This window comes from Asterias rubens, chromosome 4 (genome assembly GCF_902459465.1).
Source record: "Asterias rubens chromosome 4, eAstRub1.3, whole genome shotgun sequence".
In the NCBI taxonomy this organism is placed as follows: Eukaryota; Metazoa; Echinodermata; class Asteroidea; order Forcipulatida; family Asteriidae; genus Asterias; species Asterias rubens.
Window position 1 is genome coordinate 17,502,204 of NC_047065.1, and position 24,619 is coordinate 17,526,822.

Consider the following 24,619-nt stretch of genomic DNA (forward strand, 5'->3'; position numbering starts at 1 on the left):
AACCCCGAACCCCGAACCCCGAAACCCTAACCCCGAACCCCGAAACCCTAACCCGAACCCTAACCCTAACCCCGAACCCCGAAACCCTAACCCCGAACCCCGAAACCCTAACCCCGAACCCCGAAACCCTAACCCCGAACCCCGAAACCCCGTACCCCGAACCCCGAACCCCGAACCCCGAACCCCGAACCCCGAACCCCGAACCCCGAACCCCGAACCCCCAACCCCGAACCCCCAACCCCGAACCCCCAACCCCGAACCCCGAACCCTTTACAGCTCCGTGACAGAACAACCAGGAGGCCGGTCTTAACCAACGCTTTTTACCTGTAATTTTTGGTCAAAGGAGAACAATAATTATGCAAGGTTTGAGCCCCTGTACTTTGGTCATAGTTTTTTTGTAACATAACGTAGAAAAATGTTTTGACAACAGCAAAAAAACAGAAAGGCACAACGGACAGAAGGGCACAAGAAAACCCCAATGGGACGCAATTTATACTGATTACACTTAATTGCCAAAGAAACCGCAAACAATTTTGCTGTTCCAATAATTTATTGACCGACTTCTGCAGGTGTAAACATTCATACGCCTTTAATCCAAATTCATTGAATTAGTAATTTCTCACCACGATTTCAAAATTATTGGTAAACGGTTTTCTGTCCCATCTTTTCAAATTGAGGCATTAGGGATGGCCTCAGCCCTTATTTGTACCTTGTGTGACAAAAATCGGGGAATATATTTATTAGGGGGCGATTGCGATTATCCCCTTAAGTTGTAAATGGCGGGGTTGTGCAAAGGGGATACGTTTTCAAGAACTTTATACATCATATCAGGGGACGGGCATTTTCACTTAAAAATATGTTCTGAATAATAATAATATGGCAATTTGCATTTTCCAGATTCCGATCCCCCTTTAGAAAGTTTTAAAACTTAATTCACTATTTCATCTGCACACAATGGAAGGTTTTCTCTCAGGCGCACAGACGTCTCCTTTTAGGGCGTCTGTCAAAAAATGCTGTTGATTTCCATACTCCAATTAATGGTACACAGGATTGCAGCTTTCCTGCGTTCAGGTCGACAGAAGCACGTGACCTTGGCCTACCTTTAATCTCAAACGTATACTACCATGCAGTTATCACATGTTGCTGTTGTGAAAGAATTAAACACAATAGTCCTTTTCTGTGAAAACCTTGCAGCGGACAAGGTTACAATTCACTTGAATGCAAAATTGACAATGCAAAATACTTTCTTACAATGGACCTTTTATACTGAGGGCCAATAACAGGCAAAATAACTAATAGTGTCCCAAGTCACGTTCGTGAGGAAAGAGACGACGTGCAGTGCGTGGGATGACGGGTTATGTGAACGTCCCTAATAGGGCCTAAATAGTATACAATCATTTGGTTTGCAAATAACATAACAGAAGTGGTATTATTTCTTATTAGAACCAACTGTTGGAGCCGTATTTCTTTGGAATAGAAGTCATGGCTTCAGAAAGCCAATCACATGCTACAGCCGTGTTAAAAGACCGAACTCGTCGTCATGGCGAACATCGAAGTGCAGACAGTCTATCCCCGTCTTCACCACAAGTTGCTCGCGCCAGATCCCCGGGGAGACACCATCGGGAGGGGGAACACTTGTCCGACAAATTCCCCGTCGAGTTGGGATTCAGTGATGGAAACATAATGCGGCCAGTACGACTGAGCAATGATCCATTTGGACCCCCATCATCCATGGTGATTCCTCCGCTTATGATTAATAAGAAGACAACTAATGCAGACGTCCAGGTAACCAAGAAAGAGTTCCGTATCGACATGGACGTCAGTGACTTCGCCCCAGAAGAGCTTGACGTTAAAATCATTGGAGACCACATGGTTATTAAGGGCAACCACAAAGAACATCCAGGTGAAAATGCTAACTTCTCTCGTCATTTCTGCCGTCGATACACATTGCCTGAGGATATTATCGTGGAAGATGTGACAGTGTTTCTAGCTAAGACAGGTATGATGTGCGTTAAAGTTCCTCGCAAGACGTTAGCAGAAGAACGGCATGGTGCTGAACGAAAACCCAAGGTAAAGTTTCAAGAAGATGAAGTACAGTCGTAGATACCCTGACATCACATCGCACTTGGGTAAAAACAAGATAACAAAACTTTGATGCAACTGTCTTCGCAAAGTGTTATTGTGCTGGATGATACTTGTAATAAGAACTGAATCTTAGATATAAAGAAAACTCTCACCCACGGCAGCTACAAGACGAATTATATTATTTCTGTGGACATTGATAGTAGGGTCTACATGGAGGCCATGTTTATAAAAAGCTGCAACAATAGCATCCATCTCATTAATGACAAAAAATGGCGGAAATAGAGTAAACCAAAGATTATTAGTAAAAGAAATTTTTGAAAAACCTTTCACATGCACCAATACTTCATTTTTGTTGGCAGAAATAGAGTAAACCAAAGATTATTGGTAAAATAAATTTTTGAAAAACCTTTCACATGCACCAATACTTCATTTTTGTTGTAACAATTTAATTAAAAGACTTGTAATCGAGGGCTTCCAAATAGTTACCCGACTACAGCCGCGGAATGCATGACCCCAGGTTCAAATTAGATTTCAGCAAACGTCACTTGTGTGTATGTAGCCTTGCTCAAGGCAGTCGCATTATTCGCTCCGAAAAGACGCCGCTGTAAACCCACCCGTATACCCTGTGCGTGGTGCGTGCGATCACACCGCATGGCCCACCCGTATACACACTGTCACATCGTACGATACGGCCTCCGCATGCGGATAGTGTACGGGGGCATCGTGTCGTGCGATGTTACGCACAGTGAATACGGGTGGGTTTTTATACAGCGGCGGTCTTTTTCGGAGTGAGTAATTCGACTGCCTTGAGCAAGGCTACTTGTGTGCAGTTTCAAGGAATGTGTGATAGGCCGCTTTAAAAAAAAAAGCGTGAAAGCGAGCGCGGAAGCTTCCGGAGCAAATGGTTATATTTTCATTGTCTTAAGAATTTAAAAACCAAATTGATTTTTAAATGTTGGGTTGATTAAGTTGTTTTGGGGGATGGGGGGTTTAAAAACGGATTTCTTGTTTAAAATGGAGAAATCACATCCCCGAGTTTTACCTTATCTTAAAAAATATATAAATATATTCAACACTGGCCATCAAGAGCTTCTCTATACCCGACTAAGCCGCTGAAACCCCAAATTAGCTTGGTTAAAACCAAACTCCTTTTAAATTAATGGAAGTCGCCCACCACACAGGGCACATAAGTCACTCAAGATGCGGAGTACAGACTATTTTGTGGTCCATTTCATAATAAAGTTAAAGAAAGTTTCAACTGTCAAAGTGTCTGTAATTGTAACTTTTTAACGTTTTTTAACAAAAGGGAATTTATGAATGGGAACAAAAGTTTAGTGACTCGTTCTTACACGTCCGTTTAAAAACCTTGCAGGGTCGTTGCTGTGCTAGCACACGGCCGCCGACCCCGCCGGCTTTAAACGGCTGTGTAAGAACTCGTCGCTACCCTTTTATTCCCCTCGTTGTAAACCTCTTCACCACACATTGAATCCCTTACTTGGTTACAAGATAAATAGTGAGCTGTTGATCATATAAAACTTTGTGAGAAACGGGTCCCTCTGAAGTAATCTATTTTTTTTGTTAAAGGGACATTGTAACTCAAATAATAAAATACTTCAGCTGAAGCCTTTTCAATACTGGTCTTTGACAACTACGAAACGTGCCCATGCCTTTAAGTTTTTTATTATTTTTTATAAGACAATTAATGACACACCAGTTAATTGTACAACCATTGCACGTATTGTGATATCTTCAAAATGGTGACAACAGCTCAAATTATCATATACCTAAAGTAACAATAATTGGTAGAGTGGATAGTAAGCTGTTATTATTTGTTTTTGTCGAGCAGGAACTCCAAGATAATCAAACATGTTAAGACAGCTTTGTTGTTGTAAATGAACACGAATAAAGCATATCACTTGTTGAAGTCTTAGTTGTATGAGCATAAATTGACATAACTTCGATGCAATACTATTATTTTGAAAAATCTTTTTAAACCCACAGGCGTTTACGTGTTCAAAACAAACACTTAATTTTACTTAAAATGATAAGAACGTGGTGTAGTTCGTCATAATTATGGGAAAACAAGAACACCTAAAACATGAAGACAGTTTTATCTAACATACTGATGTTGACACTGACTTGTCCCATTTAATCATAAATTTGTTTTTAGGAAGGTTTGAATGTTTATTTTGTTCAACAAAAAAGTTGTTCCTCTCTTCAAATTAAAAATACATTACCTAAATAAAACCTATTTCGAGGCCGGAGATCTTACGCATATCTTATGTTTATGTTTTAATGCGCAGTTAAGTTGTCGAGGAGAACAAAACTACTCCGGAACGTACATCATGACTTGGAGTATTTGTAATTATGAAATTTAAGAACACTTGCAAGATCAGTAATAATACAAAGATGGAGAAAACATGAAAGCCAACTGCATTTTGGGGTTGTATTTCAACATTATTAAGTGATGCAAACGCTTATAACAGAGTATTGGGTGTCGACGTCTACAAATAAATAAGAACTATTACAAAAATACATCTTGTCCAGCATACAGTACAGTGTACATAGTACAGACAAAACAGTTCAATTTCAATTGTCAAAATAATGTTAACTTGTATTAATACTGAGAGTTGGTTTCTTAATGGTCCATGAAAGTCAGTAGTTTCTACTCTTTCATTATTTGCAAATAAATTTCCCGTATCACTTGGACCTATGCACGAAATAAATTCATTTTTTGGGGCAATTCATGTACTATCAAGTAGCCAAATATCTTATTGTATAATATTTTGCCTCCTATTTTAAACTGCTAACTGCAGATGGATGTAGCAATTTACAGCTTTGAAAAGGGTTGGCGGATCCAGGTGTCAATGTTTTATTCAGTTCCATTTCAATGAACAATCTGCGAATTGGCTGCTTGGCAAAAAAACATCAACAATTAATAAACCAGTCAATAAAACTTATGCAAATGTTGAATACATGTTGAATGTTACACTTGATGTTATCAAATTTGCAAATTGAAACTAAGTTAAGATTTGAAAACACAAGCTCCAACAATAGCATTCAATCTCATTGTCTTCACTTATAAAAAGTTGGCTGTCTCATATCATACATGGAGTGATCTTGCTGGTCAGTTTCAAAACAAGAATTTACTCTTATTTTCTTGAATTTAAAAATACAATAAAATCAAATAACTTGAAAGGGAAATTTTATATTCTGTAAAAACTAAGCATCATTATGTGACCACACAAAAAATAAATGCATAAAAAGACTCCTTCAAATAAAAACAAAATAATAAGTGACAAAAGTCAAATACCAATCCCTTCAGGTGATTTTGTTTTTACAATTCTTGATAAAAATTCTACAAATGAAACATCAACACAAGTGCTACACAAACAGTCCATTGCACGAGTTCTTGAATGTACAGTGCATGGGGTATTACATCAAAAGATACAAGTGAAAACCCATGGACGACTACCACTAAAAGTAAAAAAGCCATTACAAAATTAGTTCACCAATGTCTCAGTTAATGGCGAATAATCCAGAGGCCAGCAAGCATTTGAAGTACATTTAAAAATCTACAAAGCAACATCAAAATTCCTTTCATTATCGGTGGCTTAAAGTTTATTAAAGACTTGTTTGTGTTTTACAGATGCAATAATTTTAAACTTGTTTTTTTTTTACATCAAAAATTTCTACTATGTACTTTTACAAAGAGTATCTACCATCAATGTATTGGTTTAGAAAATATATATCGATGCCTCTTGTTAAAATACAAAATCAGCCCCTGCCATGTCGATGGCCCATCTGAACTTATCTCGCTGGGTACGGTTGTATATCTTCTCCATAGGTACAGTCCATTTCTTTGTCCTAGTGGGAAAAACAAGTGAAAGTAAACAGTTAATTCACATTATACTTTTTTCCTGAATTGTTCCATTAGATTCCATTAGAACTCCATTAGAACATTGTACAACTGACTAGAGCAGGACTTTAAACCTGTGACCTCTGGATTAACATGCCTGCGTGGCTAGAGATTATGTCCCCCATTTGGTGAACTGTGTACAAACTACTTCTAATAGAGCCCTCTTTTGGAACTCCCTCTTTAAACCTGTGACCTCTGTATTAACATGCCTGTATGGCTAGAGATTATGTCCCCCGTTTGGTGAACTGTGTACAAACTACTTCTAATAGAGCCCTCTTTTAGAACTCCCTCTTTAAACCTGTGACCTCTCGATTAACATTCCTGTGTAGCTAGAGATTCTGTCCCCCATATGGCAAACTGTGTACAAACTACTTCTAATAGAGCCCTCTTTTAGAACTCCCTCTTTAAACCTGTGACCTCTGTATTAACATGCCTGTATTGCTAGAGATTCTGTCCCCCATTTGGTGAACTGTGTACAAACTACTTCTGATAGAGCCCTCTTAACACCCTCTTTCAGCCCACAATAATTTCCCAGAAGGGGGACAGAATCTTTGGTGGACAGATTTCCCTGTCTCTGGGACACCAGTGCTCTATCTTGCCCTTATTTTGCCAGTTATGTTATCAAACAGGCAGAAACATCAAAACCATTCAAAGCCTGGGTTAAACCAGTTCTTTAAGTTGCTGTTGAGTTCATAAGAACTTGAGAACCTGCTAAATAACGATTGTTTTTTAATTTTATTATACTAAACAAACGAACAAGGTGAGTAGTTACCATGCAACTGAGATCCTTGGATCCAAATAGTTGAGCTTGGAGGTACCCAGAGCAATCTCCTTATTCTCTTCCTTGTCAGTTGCATTCATTTCTAGTTTTGTAAGTTGCTCTTCAAGACGTTCTACCTGCGTTTTCTTTCGTTCCAAGGCACTAGAATTAGAAAGTGATGAGGAAAATGAAAAAGACTTCAAGTTGATCTAATGTTTATCAGGTGTCCTGTTGATTGCTTTAACTAAAACATAACCAAATCACTTGATGACATTTTCATAGAAGATTGAATGAATTCAATCCTTCAAGAATATAGGGTTTCATGGCCGAGTGAAATAGAGCACCAAACTCAAACTCTGGTGCTTCTATTCAGCAGAGTGTGGGTTCCAATCCTGATTGTAATGCTTGTGTCCTTGAGCAAGACACTTGATTATATAATTCCTTATCTCCACCTAGGGGTAAATGGGTACCTGTGAGGGCAGAGATGGTTCTTGCGATTGATTTAGCCTAGAAGCGCACTCCCCAGGGAGCTGAGATGATTTAAGGAATGAATGAATGGCCCAGTGACCAGGGGTAACAATGTTGGAAGCACTTTAAAATGTCCTTTACATTAGATGAAAGCAGACTGAGAAAGAGACAGAGTCCCATTCCATTCCATTATAAATAGTTTTTATTCACTCACGTTTTGATCTTGTCATTACGACTGGATTTGTACTCAGTCTTCATTGCTTTGAACTCTTTCCTAGCCTTCTTAATTGCTTCATGCTTGGCCTTGATCTTAGTCTGTAAGTTCTCCATCTGTTTGTCAAAGGTCTTGGGAGCTGCACGTTGATGGTTGCACAGGATTGCTACGGCACGATTGGCACGATTGTAGGAAAGAATCTTGGCAGGGATAGAGTCTTCAGCTACAGGTTGGATAATAACATACAGAATGCACCCTTGACATTAACATGTTGCATTAATATATAAAGTACAATAAAATAAAAATTTGAATAATTAAAACAAGATAACAACTACGTTTCCATCCTTGCAAAGTCTTTCTCAAAGGCCACCTTTGCAGAGTCTTTCTCAAAGGCCACCCTGGCAAAGTCTTTTTCGAAGACTAAACAGAAACTTGTCAAACCTTTCAGTCATAGCTTGCTATGGCATACTGTTTGATGTGTAGGATAAACAAGAGATTCTCTTCATGCAAAAGCTACTGGCAAATTATATGAGAAAGCAAACAATGAGGTGGAACCCTAATCCTTACAAACTTACCCATTGTTAATTCATCCAACTGGTTTTGTAGTGTAGATGAAGCATTATAGGTCCTAAATACCTTAGCAGTCAGTCCCTCCATCAATTCTTGTAGATGCTTGTTCAGGATTGATGTGGTCAATCGGTCAAACAGGTCATCACTTCCCTGTTTATTCTCCATGAATAGTTTCAGATTTCGAAATGCCTGGTACCAATTGAAAAAAACAAATTAAGGTTTTATTAAAGTTTTTATTTTATCTTCCTTGTTTTGTAATAACCAGCAGGTAAAATTTTTATTGGCAGTTCATCCCCCGAGGGATTTCGTTATTCCCAAGTGAAACTAGACTAAAAAATGTACTTAATTTCTTGTGCATTGGTACACTACACAAATAAGCTTTACCACCAGGCTGTACAAACGCAAGAAACAAATTAGCTATAACGTCAAGATTCCAAGCATCTGTTATTCTAATTGCTATATTATATAGATATAGAATTTACCAACAGGCTTTTTACAACTATTCTTCTTCTTCAATCTTACATTAGGGCCAATGATTCCAAGCATCTGTTATTCTAATTGCTATATTATATAGATATGGAATTGACCAACAGGCTTTTTACAACTATTCTTCTTCAATCTTACATTAGGGCCAATGATTTTCCGTTTCAGAAATGTGCAAATTCCGTTTGACAAAAACATGAATTCCATTTCAGGCACAACAAATTTAATTTCATGTTTTTTGTAATTAGATAAAAGGTTGTTAAATACCCAGGGAGACACTTATAAACATAACTTTTTGATAAGTTGCACTGCTGACTTCCTAAATGTTCATTTGAACTGACATTTTTCAAAAAAATACTATAAAACATTTTTTTCCCCCTTAATTTGTATACTGCTGATCGATGCAACAGAAACAATGTGTACTGGATGGAAAATCGCATCATAAAGTATTACTTTATTATAAAGTATTACTTTATTACACGATTTCCATCCAGTACAGTTGTTTCTGTTTACGATCTCGTACTTTTTAATGGTCTGATTTTTTTATGCTTTTTAAGAAGAATCTTAGTAAAGAATACAATTTCAATAGATTTGGCCTGAATAACTTGAAGAAAAAAAAAAAATGTTTTCTCAATTTTTTTTCTTCTAAGACTGAAATCCCTTAGGCGGATTCCACTAATTCCGTCCGTTTCGCGGAAAATCATTGGCCCTATTACATGTTTTTATCTATACAATCTTAATATACCAAAGTAAGAAGTACTTTACCAAAACCATTGGAGTTAAAGAAGGGGACTGGCTTGTATATTTATGTTTTTTTTTTACAAAATCTTCAGTCCATCATTTAGTTGAACTCAAAGACAGAATCACATCATACATTCATTCAGATTGTTGTTTTCCAACTAAAGGCACCCATAAACACGTGGTCATAGTACTCACCCTCTTTTCCACTGGCACACTGTTTTGGTAGCGGATAGAATCCTTACCCAGGAAGTCAAACTCTACTACAAACTCTTGTCCATTCTTTTCCTCATGTAGCTTGAGATGTTCCACACGTAGAGAACAGCAACCCACAGTATCAGCTGATTCACCTTCTTCCTTTTCATTACCAGCCCTGAGTGCCAACTAAAGTCAACAAACCATCAACAGATTACAATTAAACTCAAAACAGCAACCTACAGTATCAGCTGATTCACCTTCTTCATTTTCATTACCAGCCCCGAGTGCCAACTAAGTCAACAAAACATCAACTCAGAACAGCATTGTCAAAGCTCAAACTATAACAGTGACTACATCAATCTAAAAGCTCTTACTATAATAGGGAATGACAGGATTGTTAGTGGACATGACTCTATCTATTAATGCCTACTTGCTTTACAATATGCAATCTTTACCTAAGATTAACAAGATGAGCATCTAAATTCACTCCACCTTTGCAACGATATTAGGAAAATCTACACTTTAGATTTGATTATGTAATGGAGGTCAGACAGTATGAATACAGATTTCCTTAATCTTTCATAGCAGATAATTGTCCACATCAAGAAGGATTTAAGAATGCATCATTCCTCCTGAGGTTCATAATCATATTAAAAGCATTTGATTTATCAAATGACATTACATTGCACAAATGCATCATACTGCAAGCATTTGATTTATCAAATGACATTACATTGCCCAAATGCTGTAACCGGGTACTGCATTACTCAGACAGTTTATGGTTTTTACCAAACTGTGAGGTCATTAAAAGTATTTAGGTATATTCTGTATCAACAATAGAACTCAAAACAGCCACACCACAGCCACAAGTGTTGAAAAAGGACAACTAGTACGTCATCATTGTTGTGCCAAAGTCTCACTGGAGCAATGTTTTACAGATATCAGTGCTGAAATAAAAAGTCTTGATCTAGTGGTGTGCTCCATCATTCTGTTTCTTTATCATTGTTAAGAATCCTTTTTTTGTTGTTCCAAAGTCTCACTGGAGCAATGTTTTACAGATATCAGTGCTGAAATATATAATCTTATTCTAGTGGTGTGCTTCATCATTCTGTTTCTTTATCATTGTTAAGAATCCTTTTTTTGTTGTGCCAAAGTCTCACTAGAGCAATGTTTTACAGATATCAGTGCTGAAATATAAAGTCTTGTTCTAGTGGTGTGCTTCATCATTCTGTTTCTTTATCAGTTAAAAACCTTCTTTTTTTTTGTGCCAAAGTCTCACTGGAGCAATGTTTTACAGATATCAGTGCTGAAATAAAAAGTCTTATTCTAGTGGTGTGCTTCATCATTCTGTTTCTTTATCATTGTTAAGAATCCTATTTTGTTGTGCCAAAGTCTCACTGGAGCAATGTTTTACAGATATCAGTGCTGAAATAAAAAGTCTTATTCTAGTGGTGTGCTTCATCATTCTGTTTCTTTATCATTGTTTAGAATCCTTTTTTTGTTGTGCCAAAGTCTCACCGGAGCAATGTTTTACAGATATCAGTGCTGAAATATAAAGTCTTATTCTAGTGGTGTGCTTCATCATTCTGTTTCTTTATCATTGTTTAGAATCCTTTTTTTTGTTGTGCCAAAGTCTCACCGGAGCAATGTTTTACAGATATTAGTGCTGAAATATAAAGTCTTATTCTAGTGGTGTGCTTCATCATTCTGTTTCTTTATCATTGTTTAGAATCCTTTTTTTGTTGTGCCAAAGTCTCACCGGAGCAATGTTTTACAGATATCAGTGCTGAAATATAAAGTCTTATTCTAGTGGTGTGCTTCATCATTCTGTTTCTTTATCATTGTTTAGAATCCTTTTTTTTGTTGTGCCAAAGTCTCACTGGAGCAATGTTTTACAGATATCAGTGCTGAAATATAAAGTCTTATTCTAGTGGTGTGCTTCATCATTCTGTTTCTTTATCATTGTTTAGAATCCTTTTTTTTGTTGTGCCAAAGTCTCACTGGAGCAATGTTTTACAGATATCAGTGCTGAAATATAAAGTCTTATTCTAGTGGTGTGCTTCATCATTCTGTTTCTTTATCATTGTTTAGAATCCTTTTTTTTGTTGTGCCAAAGTCTCACCGGAGCAATGTTTTACAGATATCAGTGCTGAAATATAAGGTCTTATTCTAGTGGTGTGCTTCATCATTCTGCTTCATCAGTGCTGAAATATAAAGTGTATTCTAATACTAGTGGTGTATATTTATCTTACCTTATCAATAAAGTACAGTGCCACTGCCCGTTGACGAATACGCATCTCTTTACTCTTGAAGTCCTCACGATAGTTGGCACGGATTTTCTCAACACATTTCTTCAGTTTGCGAGCTGTTTCATATTTGGCCCAATCTTTTTCACCCTATAAACACAGAACAAAAATTTGGTACAAAGTCAAAAACTTGACAAAACAAATACATGTAGAAACTTTATTTACAAAGTGACCCATGTTTACACAAACTTGTACTTCGTCAAAAAGCATGATTACAGATTTCAATTAACTTACACAACAAACTACTAGTCTGCATTTATGCAAGATTGAACTGCAAATGTTGAACTTGCAAAAAAAATAATGCAAAAGAAAATCGGCCAACAAATAAAATGAATGCAATTATTGTTATGAGTGCACATCTTTGCTACATTGTTAACTGCTAAAATAGAATAACTCTCAATGTTACATTATGTCTTTCTGTTTTACAAGTTAAAGGCAGTGGACACTATTGGTAATTACTCAAAATAATTATTAGCATAAAACCTTTCTTGGTGACAAGTAAAAGGGAGAGGTTGATGGTATAAAACATTGTGAGAAACGGCACCCTCTGAAGTGCCATAGTTTTTTAGAAAGAAGTAATTTTCCACAAATTTGATTTTGAGACCTCAGATTTAGAACTTGAGGTCCCGAAATCAACCATCTAAACACACACCTTCGTGTGACAAGGGTGTTTTTTTCTTTCATTCATATCTCGCAAGTTCGATGAATGATTGCGCTCAAATTTTCACAGGTTTGTTATTTTATGCACATGTTGAAATACACCAACTGTGAAAGCTAGTCTTTGACAATTACCAATAGTGTCCACTGCCTTTAAAAGTGCACATGAACAAAATCACATTTAAAACATAGCACTGAAAAGGACAATTTGATTAGATATCATGGTATCATGGAACAAGCAAAGCCCTTTAAACCACTGACCTTAAGCCTTGAGCTTGGATTAAGCATGACATATTTAATGGCACCTTGGATGTTTTCATTCCATGAACACAACCATGTCACACTATTGTCATGAATCACCTGCTTCCACCTATGGCCTTCTGGTGCTACAGGAATAGTAGAGTCCCTAAGGAAACAAACATAAACAACCTCTTAAATGTCAAACAATCTAGACAAATTACAGAAAATACACCATTTCAAGACAATTACTACTGTTTCTCCTTTAACTGCAGAATATTTGTTCTTTTCTTGAAACAAACAAGTTTAACAATTGATTAAAAACTAACATACATCCAAGATGAAATTGTCTTCTTTTAATTTGCCTGACTTGTATTGATCCAAGGGAGGTCAGACAGTATGAATACAGATTTCCTTAACCTTCCACTTTGGACAAACTAACCACGTCAAGAAGGATTATAGGATGCATCATTCCTCCATAGTATCATCGTTTTAGGAACCATAGGTTTTATATGTTTTATTAATTGCCAGTACTCTAGTCAAAAACTTATATATTCAGTTTAATATACAAGTTTTCAAGTTGATTCAAATAAATGATTTTCTTACTTGCTGCAGTTGATGATGACATTTTCAGGTTGAACCCTTTTCTTGTGCATGCCTTGTTTGGGATGGTCACCACGGCCACGGAAAAGACCTGGCGGCTCTATTTTGAAATTGCCCATCTTTTCACGATGACCATCGATGGTGCAGAAGCCATACTCTTGAAGAAGTTCTTCATTCTTGTTTTTATTGGCCTGAAAGTGATAACATTTAACAAACGGTCAGAGATGATTTCCTTGAATACCATGTCACTCTTTAGCATTGCTCTCATATTGTAGACATTCTGAAATTTGTTTATATACCAAAAAGCCTCTTTGTATGACTACATTTTTCCATTAACTTTTTTTTTCTCAGAATAACTATAAAAAAACATCTATTGTATCTCTATTGCTTAGTTCTGGTGAGTTTTCGTACACACAAATTATTATCAAAAGACCAAGAATATTTGTTCAAACCCCATGTTAAGTTTTACTTTGTGTTCCCCACAAAAACAAAGGAAACTTGAACTAAAGTAGATGTGAACACACGAGTCATAAATTAAAATTACTAAAATTTCCAATAAATCATTTAATGAATCATAATAGAGTTAACAAAGAAAACCAATTTGTTTCAGGCAGGAAACATACTGCACAGATTTGTCGGAGTCAAAGTGTCTTGTACATTCCTCCAAATAAAGTCAAATGCACTGTACATATTATATTGAACACAGATGTAAATCTAGTTGTCAAGATCGAAGTTGCCCTTTACAGCGTTCAACTTGCACTTGAACCAGTTGTGTTTGTTGGCATACCAGTAACAAAGGTATTTCTGGACCGTATAAGGCTTCTATGATGAATACTGTCTTAAGAAATGACTTCTCTCTCACTTTTATTTGGTGAAACACATTTATGTGAACTCTCCAAAATTAATACCTCTTCAAATGACATGAAAAGATGTAGAAACCTACCAGTTTCTCCTCCTTGGTAAGATTCCGCCTCTCCTCTGATTTTTGCAAGAAATATTGATGGAGTTCCTTAAAGTTACACTTCTTCAGATTGGTTATTGTCTTGCGTTCATCCCCCGTCATCTCCTACAAACAATTTCAAAGACAAGAGATAAATATGAATGGTTTACACTAAAATTTATTTGCCACCAAGTTTGTTATGCAACATTTTCTTATGAACAGTTTTTGAACAAATAATGTTAAATGTTTAGCAATTTTCATTATTACTAACCTTTCTCCAATCATTAAAAAAGTTCTTATTGAACACTTCCCGCGTTGTGTACTCATGATCCAACATGCGAGCATAGAAACCAGCAACCTCCTCAGCATTTTCACTCAGCTTCATGAGCTTACCTGAAATAAATAACAAGTCAATACTCCAAACATTAAGGACCATAACAACTCACTTGGTAAGAAGCACTGAAGCTGTTAATAGTATAAACTTTTCTGAAAAAAGGATTCCCTTCAAAGTAATATGGTTTGGATAATTTTTCAATCCATAACATTTGCACCTCAGAATTATTGGTGTCTGTTTGTTAATGCTGCGCCAGAGTTGCAGTGGTACCCAATGTCACTTCACTAAGCAAGGAAGGATTTGACATTGTTGTGAAAATATCAGTGTTGTAAATGATCCAAGGGAGGTCAGACAGTATGAATACAGATTTCCTTAACCTTCCACATTGGAAAAAACTATCCACGTCAAGAAGGATTATAGGATGCATCATTCCTCCATAGTATCATAGATTTAAGAACCATAGGTTTTATTTGTCTAAATCTCAGATGTATTAAGTCAAGTTAAGCACAGTAAGAAAGAATCCCATGCCATCCTTACTTCAATTAATTGCCAGTACTCTAGTCAATAACTTATAACATCAGTTTAATACGCAAGTTTTCAAGTTGATTAGAATAATATCTGTTTCATTGTGGCTTGAATGTAGATGCCCAGATGCAGCTTCATTAAAATGCTAAAAACACAAAGACAATTTCTGACAGAGATGGCTATTGCTAGGATTTTCTTTTTTATTTCTGAGATTCAATGAGGTTGCAGCTGGCACTTGATGAAGCTTGACGACAGGAGCGCGCACATTCATTAATAGATTGGGTGTCAAAGCATTCCTAAATAAATGTATGGGGCTGGTTTCTATGTCGCACCATAACTTTAATGCTTTTTAAGGCGACGATGAACAGAAGCCAATCGATTTCAAATAGTAATCTCTAGGGTCCAGTTGTGACTGTGAGATGTGTCTGACAAGCTTGTTAAGTATGCCCAATTTCAGTCTGCAAACCCTCAAGTTCACTTCATTAGATGTACTTTAACATCATCATAGCTAACAGAGAAGAGTAAATGGTGAAAAATTTGAGGGAATAACAGCCTCAGCTTCAGAAGGTGAGGAGGCCAAGACCAAGTCATTACTTAGTGATTCATAGGTTGTGACCAAGTTCGTCCAAAGTCAGCATTGAGACCTCCAACACAGTTACTGTGACAGTTTTTGCTAAAACTTTTATTTTCAAAATACATTTGCCATTGATGCAGGCTGACAAGAATTGTGAACAAACAAAGACATACTTTGACTTGAAGTTGTTTTACTTGCCGGATTCAGTCTTTTTTGACACGACCCCTTCTTCATCTGATCGCTGAAGTTTAAAGGCTTTTTTCACATCACAACATGTATTAGACTTCTTATCCCAGCTGAGTTTTGGAACTAGGATGCACAAACTACACGCCCCACTTTGAAAGAGCAATGCATCAACATTATTTGTAGGTAACACTTACCATCATAATAGAATTTGACATCATCAGGAAGAGGTTCATAAGGAGGAGCAAAGACAGGTCCTTTATGTTCCAAGAAGATCCACTTCACACCCTCTGGATGAGGTTCCTCCTCCCACCTAGATGGAATATCAAGTTTATGCAATATAAATAAACCTACAAATACAACAACATGAACAACGAAAGTGATCATCATACATCATATAGCCAAGAAATCATTATATTCTTTTTCATGGTAAATTGATCAACATAATGGATGGCTTACCTATATTCTCTATTATTAACCGCACATGAAAGCTTTTACACACATTACAATGTGAAGCAAATAGGACATTTGAAGACAACTACAATAAATGGCGGCTCTAAAGTGCTCTTAGTTTTTTAATGATAACTTTTCTATGGCCAAAGAGGAAGATAGATTTCAAACTTAAACTTTTGAGAATTTAGTCAACAGATGTTTTTGTCTTGATCTGTTACTGTTCAATTACAACTGTTCAAGGGCTAACATAAATGCAATGAACGCACAAATGAAACTAATAAACAACACTAAACAATTTTTACAGTGCAAGTGTGAGGTTATGGATTGATAGTATTAATTCAATTTCCACTGCACTCCATCTATTGGAAAAGTGTAAAAACTCCATACAGAGCATCTTAGAGTCGGGTGATTATTAATATTACCATTTCCAGACTTCTTCAGCTTCTTCTTCCTTCTTGCCTTTCTTTTTGGATCCCTTTTCCTTAGTTTTGTCGCTACCTTTACTCTTATCTTTAGACTTCTTCACATCCTGCTTAGACACCTTCTTCTGTCCACAATTTAACAAAAAAATGGTCTGTAAGTGCCTCTGAGCAGTACAATTTGTTTATGACAAAATCACACTTAACAGCTATGTACATAAGATATAACAATTGCCTCGTTAAAACACAAGATCTTTTCAGAGCAACTTTGTTACTTGATAAAGTAGTTGCTTTTCCTTCCCCTCAATAAATCACACACAAAATTCTAACCCATTAAACTTTCGGTTTTGGTTGTAATTTTGTGCTAAAAACCTACCTTAGGCTCTTCGTCATCACTTTCTTGGTATTTTCTTTTGTGATGCTTTTCAGTTGGCTTCTCTTTCTTGATGGATGCACTTTCTACCTTTCGCTTCTTTGCCTTTTCAACCCTGCACCAAGAGTGGAAATAGATTAATCACTCAACTATTCAAATATTATAGAGGTTTACAATAGACCGATCCAGTAAGCTCCGCCCACGACGCACGTGTGAGCAAGAACATGTGGGGCTCTCCAATGCCTTTCTGCACAACTCTGCCGCGCGCGCCAAGATACGCGCACGCATGTCAGACCTTATTTGTCGGACCTTCGTTGCGTTGTGATTGACCCCATCTTTAGTTGTTTTGCTGCATCCAGCAGCAATACACCTGGTCAGCATTGCCAGAAAAATGCAAAAAAAATACTTTTTTCGAAACGAACAAACTCACGACTTGGACCGTACATGTACTTCGCATGTGTGTTTACTATACGCACTGCATGCAAAGTCTGCCTCGATTGACGTCACAAAAGGGGTAGGCGGAGTCAGCCCTCCAAACAACTTTATCTATTTTTTGAACATATAAATCGTGATAAACAATTACTAAACAAATTTTTGAAAGAAAGAAAAATTCTACTTCCAGCCGTCGATTTCACAATTCTTCCTAACTTAGAATAATCTTAGGACTTTCCCAACCCTGCACTGTAGCATGCACACCTTAAGATTAATCATAAATTAGGACGAGTTACTCGTCCTAACTCGAGATAAGACGAGTCCTAACTCTTTGTGAAATCGACCCCAAGTGACTTTAAAGTAAATTACTGCTTCCAACTCATCTCCAATTAAAAATTTTTGTTTTCATCCTGTGCGTTCAGTTCAACTGAAAGTCTCTGGGCAACAGAAAGGGTCTTTGATTATTTGGAAACAATGTGACTGCTCGCACAGATGTGCACTGCCTACATTGTGATCTTTCAATTTTATATCTCAAGAATCTATGCAGCCCCCATAAAATGAAAATGAAGCTGCCAAGGATGCTAACCATATTATTTCAAACAATTCATCTTAACTTCAAACAGAGCCGAGTCCTCAAAACCACGGTGGAACTCACTTTTCAGTAAAAAAATGACACAAAAATGTACAAAAGTGTTATTAAAGTCACCTGGAAATAGAATTTTTTTTCTTTCAAACATAAGAGTATATGCTTACGAACAATAAAACAGTTTTTTTAGTAATTGTTTGTCACGATTTATATGTTTAAAAAATATCTAAAGTTGTTTGGGGGGCTGACTCCGCCTACCCCTTTTGTGACGTCAATCGAGGCAGACTTTGCCTGCAATGCATATAGTAAACACACGTGCAAAGTACATGTACGTCCAAGTCGTGAGTTGGTACATTTCAAAAAGTGTTTTTCTGCATTCAGCAGCAATACACCTGGTCGGCATTGCCGAAAAAAAAACAATTTTTTTTTTTTTTTGAAACATACAAACTCACGACTTGGTACATGTACTTTGCAATTGTGTTTACTCTACGCATTACAGGCAAAGTCTGCCTCGATTGACGTCACGGACAGCGCCCTCTCGGGTGGGGGTCTACTCTTAAATTTGTAAATAACATAAGAACTGATTTTTTAAAACCTTAGTTAACTGTTTATTCACATTCCACTCATCAAAACACATATTATAATGATAACAGCTTTATTTTGAAAAAATACCACTTCCAGGTGACTTTAATGTACCTTGCTGAAAGTGGCTTCTCATCATCTGAATCCACTAGAGGGCGCTTTAGAGACGGACGACTTGCAGACTCTTTTTTCACCTTCTCCACGGCTAACCGTTTGTCCTGTTGGTCAATAATTATATTTAGTTAATGGCATGATGTTTTGACCCTAGCAAAGCCTTTCTTGAAGGTAACACAGCACAGGGATAGAAGTGTAACAGAAGCAGTCAAGTGAAAATACATGAATAGAGATAGAGAGAGAGGCAAAAAGCACACAGACAAAGCAATGAATGAGGATATAGGGGAAGGGATGGTTTGACCACAAGATGTTGGAGACTTTTAACAGACAAAATAGAAGGTGGGAAGAAGGAGAAAGTCAATACTTAGTGAATGAGGCAGAGTAATAATGATAATAGAATCTTATTATAGTGCATGTATCTACAAATAAGGCACTCTGGGCCCAATTCTTAGACAGACAGACAGGCTTCAAATCTTTTATGAATTATATAACCAATCTGGACTGGGACCCACACTCTGATAACAAACACTAGAGCTCAGTTCCAGTGTGCTTGACCGCTTGACCACAACACATTTAATGAATATATTGAATGAGATGCCACCATTACTGTGACTTCTTTCAATAATAGATTTGAGTTAAATTTTAAAGCCAGTCATACAGATAGAAAACACTAAATCAAATTAAAAAACCCACCAACTTTTTAACAAGTTATACAACAATTTTAAAAATGCAAACATGTTTCAATTTTGTTTTTGTTTATAATACTGCAACTCCCAAGAAATAAAAGAGGGGGGGAAATTGAAATAATAAACAAACCAGTGGTCGGTTATCTTCATCACTCTCAGCAACTGCAACTTCCTTCTTGATTTTAACAGGACTGATAAATGGAAGAGATTTAGAAAAGAACATTTAGTGATAACAAAACACAAGAATTAAGCCAAAAACTCAGGGAATTGACTGTCACTTTCATTTTATAAGTTGGAAATTAAACAGTGAGGATGCTATCTAAATAACCCCTCATTCACTGTCACCTGATGGCTAACCATCGCTGTAACTATTTACTAAGAAGCATACATTAATGAGAGTTGATGTAGCCTGATGGTTAACCATCACTGTAACTAACAAACAACGAATGTCACTGTAGCAGATGGTTGACCATCATATTTACATTCCTTCATCTGAGAGTAAAGAACTTGATGCAGCACCTTTTTCATGTTACTGGAGGCCTACTACAATCATTGCTGTTTTGATGTGGAGGTGCAATTGTACCAAGACTACCAACAGGAAGTCTTACCTTTTCACAATCTTAGCGTCCTTTCCCTTTTCAACTTTAATGTTGATCTTTGCCACATGCTCTCTGTTCTTTTCTGTCGTCACTTTAACCCTGTTGCTGTCCTTGTCTGATTTGTGATTTTCATAGTTCACAGATGACTTCTTGAAGTCGCTGTCACTTGAGCTACTCTTCCCATCCTGATGTCTCGGTCGCTCACTTCCAGATGATGGAGATTTACTTTGCACTTTGTCTTTTGATACATGGGAATGGCCAGTATGAGCGTTGTCTTTTGATGGAAGTGGTTTAGAGTGTGATTTATTAGACCCTTCCCTTGGCTTGGATGAAGAGTCTTTCGGCTTTAGAGAAGGATCCTTGGATTTCGAGGAAGGATCTTTGTGTTTCAGAGAGCTACTTCCTTCTCTTCCTTTGCTAGATGGAACAGATTGGGAGCTTTTGTGAGTGCTGGCGCTTAATTTAGATGGATCTTTCGACTTCTCTTTCAGCTTGTCAGACGAGGGCCTACTGGTTGAATTAATCTTGGGCTTTTGACCACTAGATGATCCCTCATTCATTACCTTGGATGAACTGTGTCCATCTTTAGGTCTTGCGTGCGAGCTGTCCTTTGGTTTGGAGCTAGAGTGCGACAAGGAACCTTCTTTTGGTTTTGATGAAGAGGAATGTTTAGGTGTGGAATGTGAGCCTGAGCCACCATTTGGCTTTGATGCGGGCTTGCCATCGGAGTTTGGCAATGAGTGTGAGTTTGCACCTTCTTTGGGTCGAGAGGAAGAGGGTGACCGATGACCGTCATTGGGACGGCTGCCTTTGGAAAGGCTGGAGCTTATCTTGGGCTTAGAATTAGAATGATGATCATTGGTCATGCCACTTGATGGTTGTTTGAGCTTTTTAGGACTGCTAGAGCTAATGGTGACAGACATATGGTTTTGTTGTTTCAAAGCTGAAAAGTAAGAGAGAAACACGCATTAAAAAACGGTACTTGTAAATATTTTTTAACACACAACTTGTTGGTTCATTTTAACATAAATTGATGAAGCTCATACCACAGCTATTTTATGGTTAATTAAGATTGAAAGCCAGGACGATGACTAGAGCAAGCTACATGTAGTCAAAGTGTTGAGACCAACTAAGAACTCACTAGAGAAGCCCCCTTGATCCACAGAGAAAGTTGTAGTTTTGGCTGATTTCCTATCTTAAAACTAACGTCCGTCGATATATCAAAAATACTAAAAAACTCAATATTTTGTTGACATCAAAATCACCGATGTCGCTTGTTAAATAATTTGTATCAAAATTATTATCAAAAATGTTGATGTCGCAAAAACCAGGCATGCAATTCTTCAGCGGAAAAAAGTACGGAAAATAATGTCCCATCCCATCCCATTGATCGTGTAAACTGAAGATAGCCAAGTATTTGTCCCTTTTTCATCTGGTTCCGGCCCCGCATCCCCTTATACAAAAAGCAATGAAACACAACGGAGCCAGACTGTGCTGAAAATAGTGTAGAAGTTATGCTGTACGAGGAAAATGTGTCCTAGCCGCATTTAATGAGACCTTTTAAGCGTCTGGTTGCCCTGCATTCCCTCATCAAGCAATAAAAACAAACAGAGCCAGACTGTGGAAAAACAGTGTAGAACGTACATGTATGCTGTACAAGGGGAATTGTGTTCTACACAGAGTCGCATAGTTGTTCCTTTGTGTGTAAACAAACTTCCAGAAACCGGCGCATTCCTCATGTGTCATGCGGGGAGCGGACGTTAGCCTAGCGAGCAGAAGCGGCAACTAAATCACATCTTTTCTACGTTGGTAGAAAAACAAAAAAGCGGAGCGTGACGGGGCAATTTGATATTGTTTAGACTAACATTAGGCGCAAAGCATCAAGCTGAAAACTGGTAAATTTAAACCCTATTAAACTGAACGTCTTCGGTCTATTAAGAACTGTTTTTAGTTAGGCTTCATGCTGACGGGGAAAAACTTGATAAATCGAGTATACTCGATATTGAATTTTTGGTATACCGGTTATTAAAAAAACCCTGACATCTACGGAACTTAATTAACAACCAGGTAGTATTTAAAAAGCAGGACAGTTCTTTTCAGAACTGAGCATTCTTTCGTTTTCGAAAATCTACACCGTGGTAGTAGAGCATAAAGCAAGACAAGTTTCAGCCAGATGCATAACAAAAGGCTTCAACTGAAGTCTTTTAGTTTTATTATTTGTGTGAGAAATTACACACAGTGTCTTATACTATTAATTGTAATTGTTCATGCGAACAACTATTTTGAGTAATTACCAATAGTGTCCAGTGCCTTTAAAACACAACTCAATGAGAATAGTTCACTTCATGTGATGAATGTACAGTGTAACATTATACATTATGTACAACGTACATCTCTAGTGTACAATGTGTTATACATTGAGGTTGAGTGGCAACGAAGTCATGATTGCATGTCTATCTTCCTGAGGGACTGTGGGAGTGACCAAAATAGGGCATTTCCCGAACCCTAAGAAAGAAATACTCCCCTCTTTAAATTACTACTTTGCTAAGAATGACAAGCTAAAGTAAAATTATACCACCTATCTGTATAAACGAAATAATGAACATCTGACTATAAAAGTTCAAGGTTTAGTGTTTGTAGGGGCCCTCAATATAACTACAAATTTTCTTTCTATCACCACTTACCATTTGAAGACTTCTCACTGCTTGCTACCTATTTAAACAAAAAAGCAAACAGAAAACTTAATCAATGTCTGGAAAAAATGCCAAGTATCCCGATTCCCGACCAACCTCTTAGTATAACTCTTGCCTTTTTATTACTGAACAGGTGCTTTGAATTCATTACAAAAATAAGGCATATTTGGGGGGGGGGGAGGGGGAGGTGGCTACGTAGTCTTTGGTTGCAAGTGAAACATTCAAATTCAACTGAGATGTCATTTTTGTGTGATGAACCATGGAGGTTGATGAACCAACATCAGACCTGGAATTACTCGGGGGCCACGACGGCTATGCCCTTCCAAATGGCCGTGATGCCCCTTGAAAAAAAAAAACATTTTCGCAGCCAAAACTACGGTGCCCTTTCTCCTCGTTTGGCCGCCGAAGCTCAATATTGTTTTATTGACACAAACATTTGTTTTCGCCTTGACACCTTCTTTATTTTAAACTTTTGACCTTGGTGCCCTCAAAAATTTGGCCTGCAACATGACCAAAGAAAAAGACAGCGCTGGATGACAGTTAATAAGTGAACTAAGCTACAAAAAGTAGTTGTTAAAGCATTCATAAAACAAAGTTGATCACAATTTCACAAGGCGAATTTTTGCAAAAAAGAACAATCAACCAAGTATTAATTAAATAATCAAGGTCAAGGAAAAAGGGCAAATAAATATCATTGAAAGTGGGGGTCTGATAAAGGATTTTCTTGAAATGAAATGAAATGAAATGAAAAGGCCTAACATTGGAATTGTTTCCATAGCACCACTATTCTTCGTATGAAATAATATAGTATGTATAGGGGCCTCTAGATTTTAATTTATCTCAATGAGATCCCTTTTTGTAAAAATTTGTGAAAAAGTGGTGGCATGATACAGAAAGTTATCCCCAACATTTTTAACAAAACAAACAAACAAACAAACAAACAAACAAACAAACAAACAAACAAACAAACAAACAAACAAAACAAACAAACAAACAAACAAACAAACAAACGGCAACAAACTTTGAAGAATATTTCTTTTTTTCTTCATGTTTGAACCTAGGCAGCTAGCTAGGTAGGAGGGCACTATGCTATGGTCCAAAATAGATTGACAAAATGACTCTACAAAAAAATTTCAATGAAACTTGAAATTAACATGTAAATTGTTGTAAGAATGAATCAGGTTTAAATATTATTAAGAACAGCATGTTCCCAATCCAGTAGAAAAACACGTATAAGTGTCACTTTAGTAATAAAACGGTGTGTTGTTTCTCAACATTAAGTTGCTTTGGTAAAGTCCTTGCTGAAAATTCAGCCGGTAAACAAAAAAATGGTGAACATCGTGGTGTGGCCGGTCGACTAGCATGCAGTATATGCAGCATGCAGCATGCGTACGTGTATGTCATATGGGACTGCACTGTGCATGCTGCCGTGTGGTGAACCATCATGGTTTTACACGCATGCGGTACACACTGGCTGCTGGCATTTCGACATTTTCATTCAACATACGATATGCTCGACGATTAAAATAAAGAAATACAGCAATTCTAAAATGTTTTTCACTCGAATAAATGTCCACACTAGTCAGCAATGTTAAACGAACAAACCTTGGGAGAAGACATGTATATATCTTTTACAGAATCATTCATTCTCGGCAGCAATCACAGGTTCTCTTTGTCCAGAGTAGATCGAGATATGGCGGAGAGAGAATGGCCTAAATCGTCAGAGTGCCAATTTCATGAAACTGCGCATGCCTTATGGAGTTCCCGGATGATCTGACTTTCATGCTCCTTCGCTTCGCTCATCCGCATGAAAAACAGTTTCATTCTAAGAACAGCCTCAATGATTACACTATACGACAAAATGATTCAATTTCTGAATTATTTTAAT

The 24,619-nt window shown here is 37.2% G+C and overlaps 2 protein-coding genes across 3 annotated transcripts; one reads left to right on the forward strand and one right to left on the reverse strand.

Moving 5' to 3' along the window:
* The first annotated feature begins 1,338 nt into the window (after positions 1 to 1,338).
* On the forward strand, positions 1,339 to 2,696 carry LOC117289429 (alpha-crystallin B chain-like). Its single transcript, XM_033770550.1, has one exon. It carries the CDS (start codon positions 1,483 to 1,485, stop codon positions 2,101 to 2,103), a length of 621 nt encoding a protein of 206 aa, XP_033626441.1. The 5' UTR covers positions 1,339 to 1,482; the 3' UTR covers positions 2,104 to 2,696.
* Positions 2,697 to 3,799: 1,103 nt separating this feature from the next.
* On the reverse strand, positions 3,800 to 24,455 carry LOC117289128 (DNA topoisomerase I, mitochondrial-like). Of its 2 annotated transcripts, none has more exons than XM_033770103.1 (18): positions 24,337 to 24,455; positions 22,723 to 22,750; positions 20,048 to 20,981; positions 19,570 to 19,630; positions 18,754 to 18,857; positions 17,043 to 17,154; positions 16,670 to 16,791; positions 15,992 to 16,107; positions 14,450 to 14,571; positions 14,182 to 14,304; positions 13,242 to 13,429; positions 12,660 to 12,804; positions 11,688 to 11,831; positions 9,436 to 9,621; positions 8,022 to 8,205; positions 7,447 to 7,669; positions 6,777 to 6,926; positions 3,800 to 5,952 (listed from the first exon to the last, which is right to left on the reverse strand). In XM_033770103.1, the coding sequence occupies exons 1-18, from the start codon at positions 24,376 to 24,378 to the stop codon at positions 5,850 to 5,852; spliced, it is 3,087 nt and encodes a 1,028-aa protein (XP_033625994.1). In that variant the 5' UTR covers positions 24,379 to 24,455; the 3' UTR covers positions 3,800 to 5,849. The 2 variants fall into 2 exon arrangements, with proteins under 2 accessions (XP_033625994.1, XP_033625993.1); XM_033770102.1 differs by having other exon boundaries at positions 16,670 to 16,794.
* Between the last annotated feature and the right edge of the window lie 164 nt (positions 24,456 to 24,619).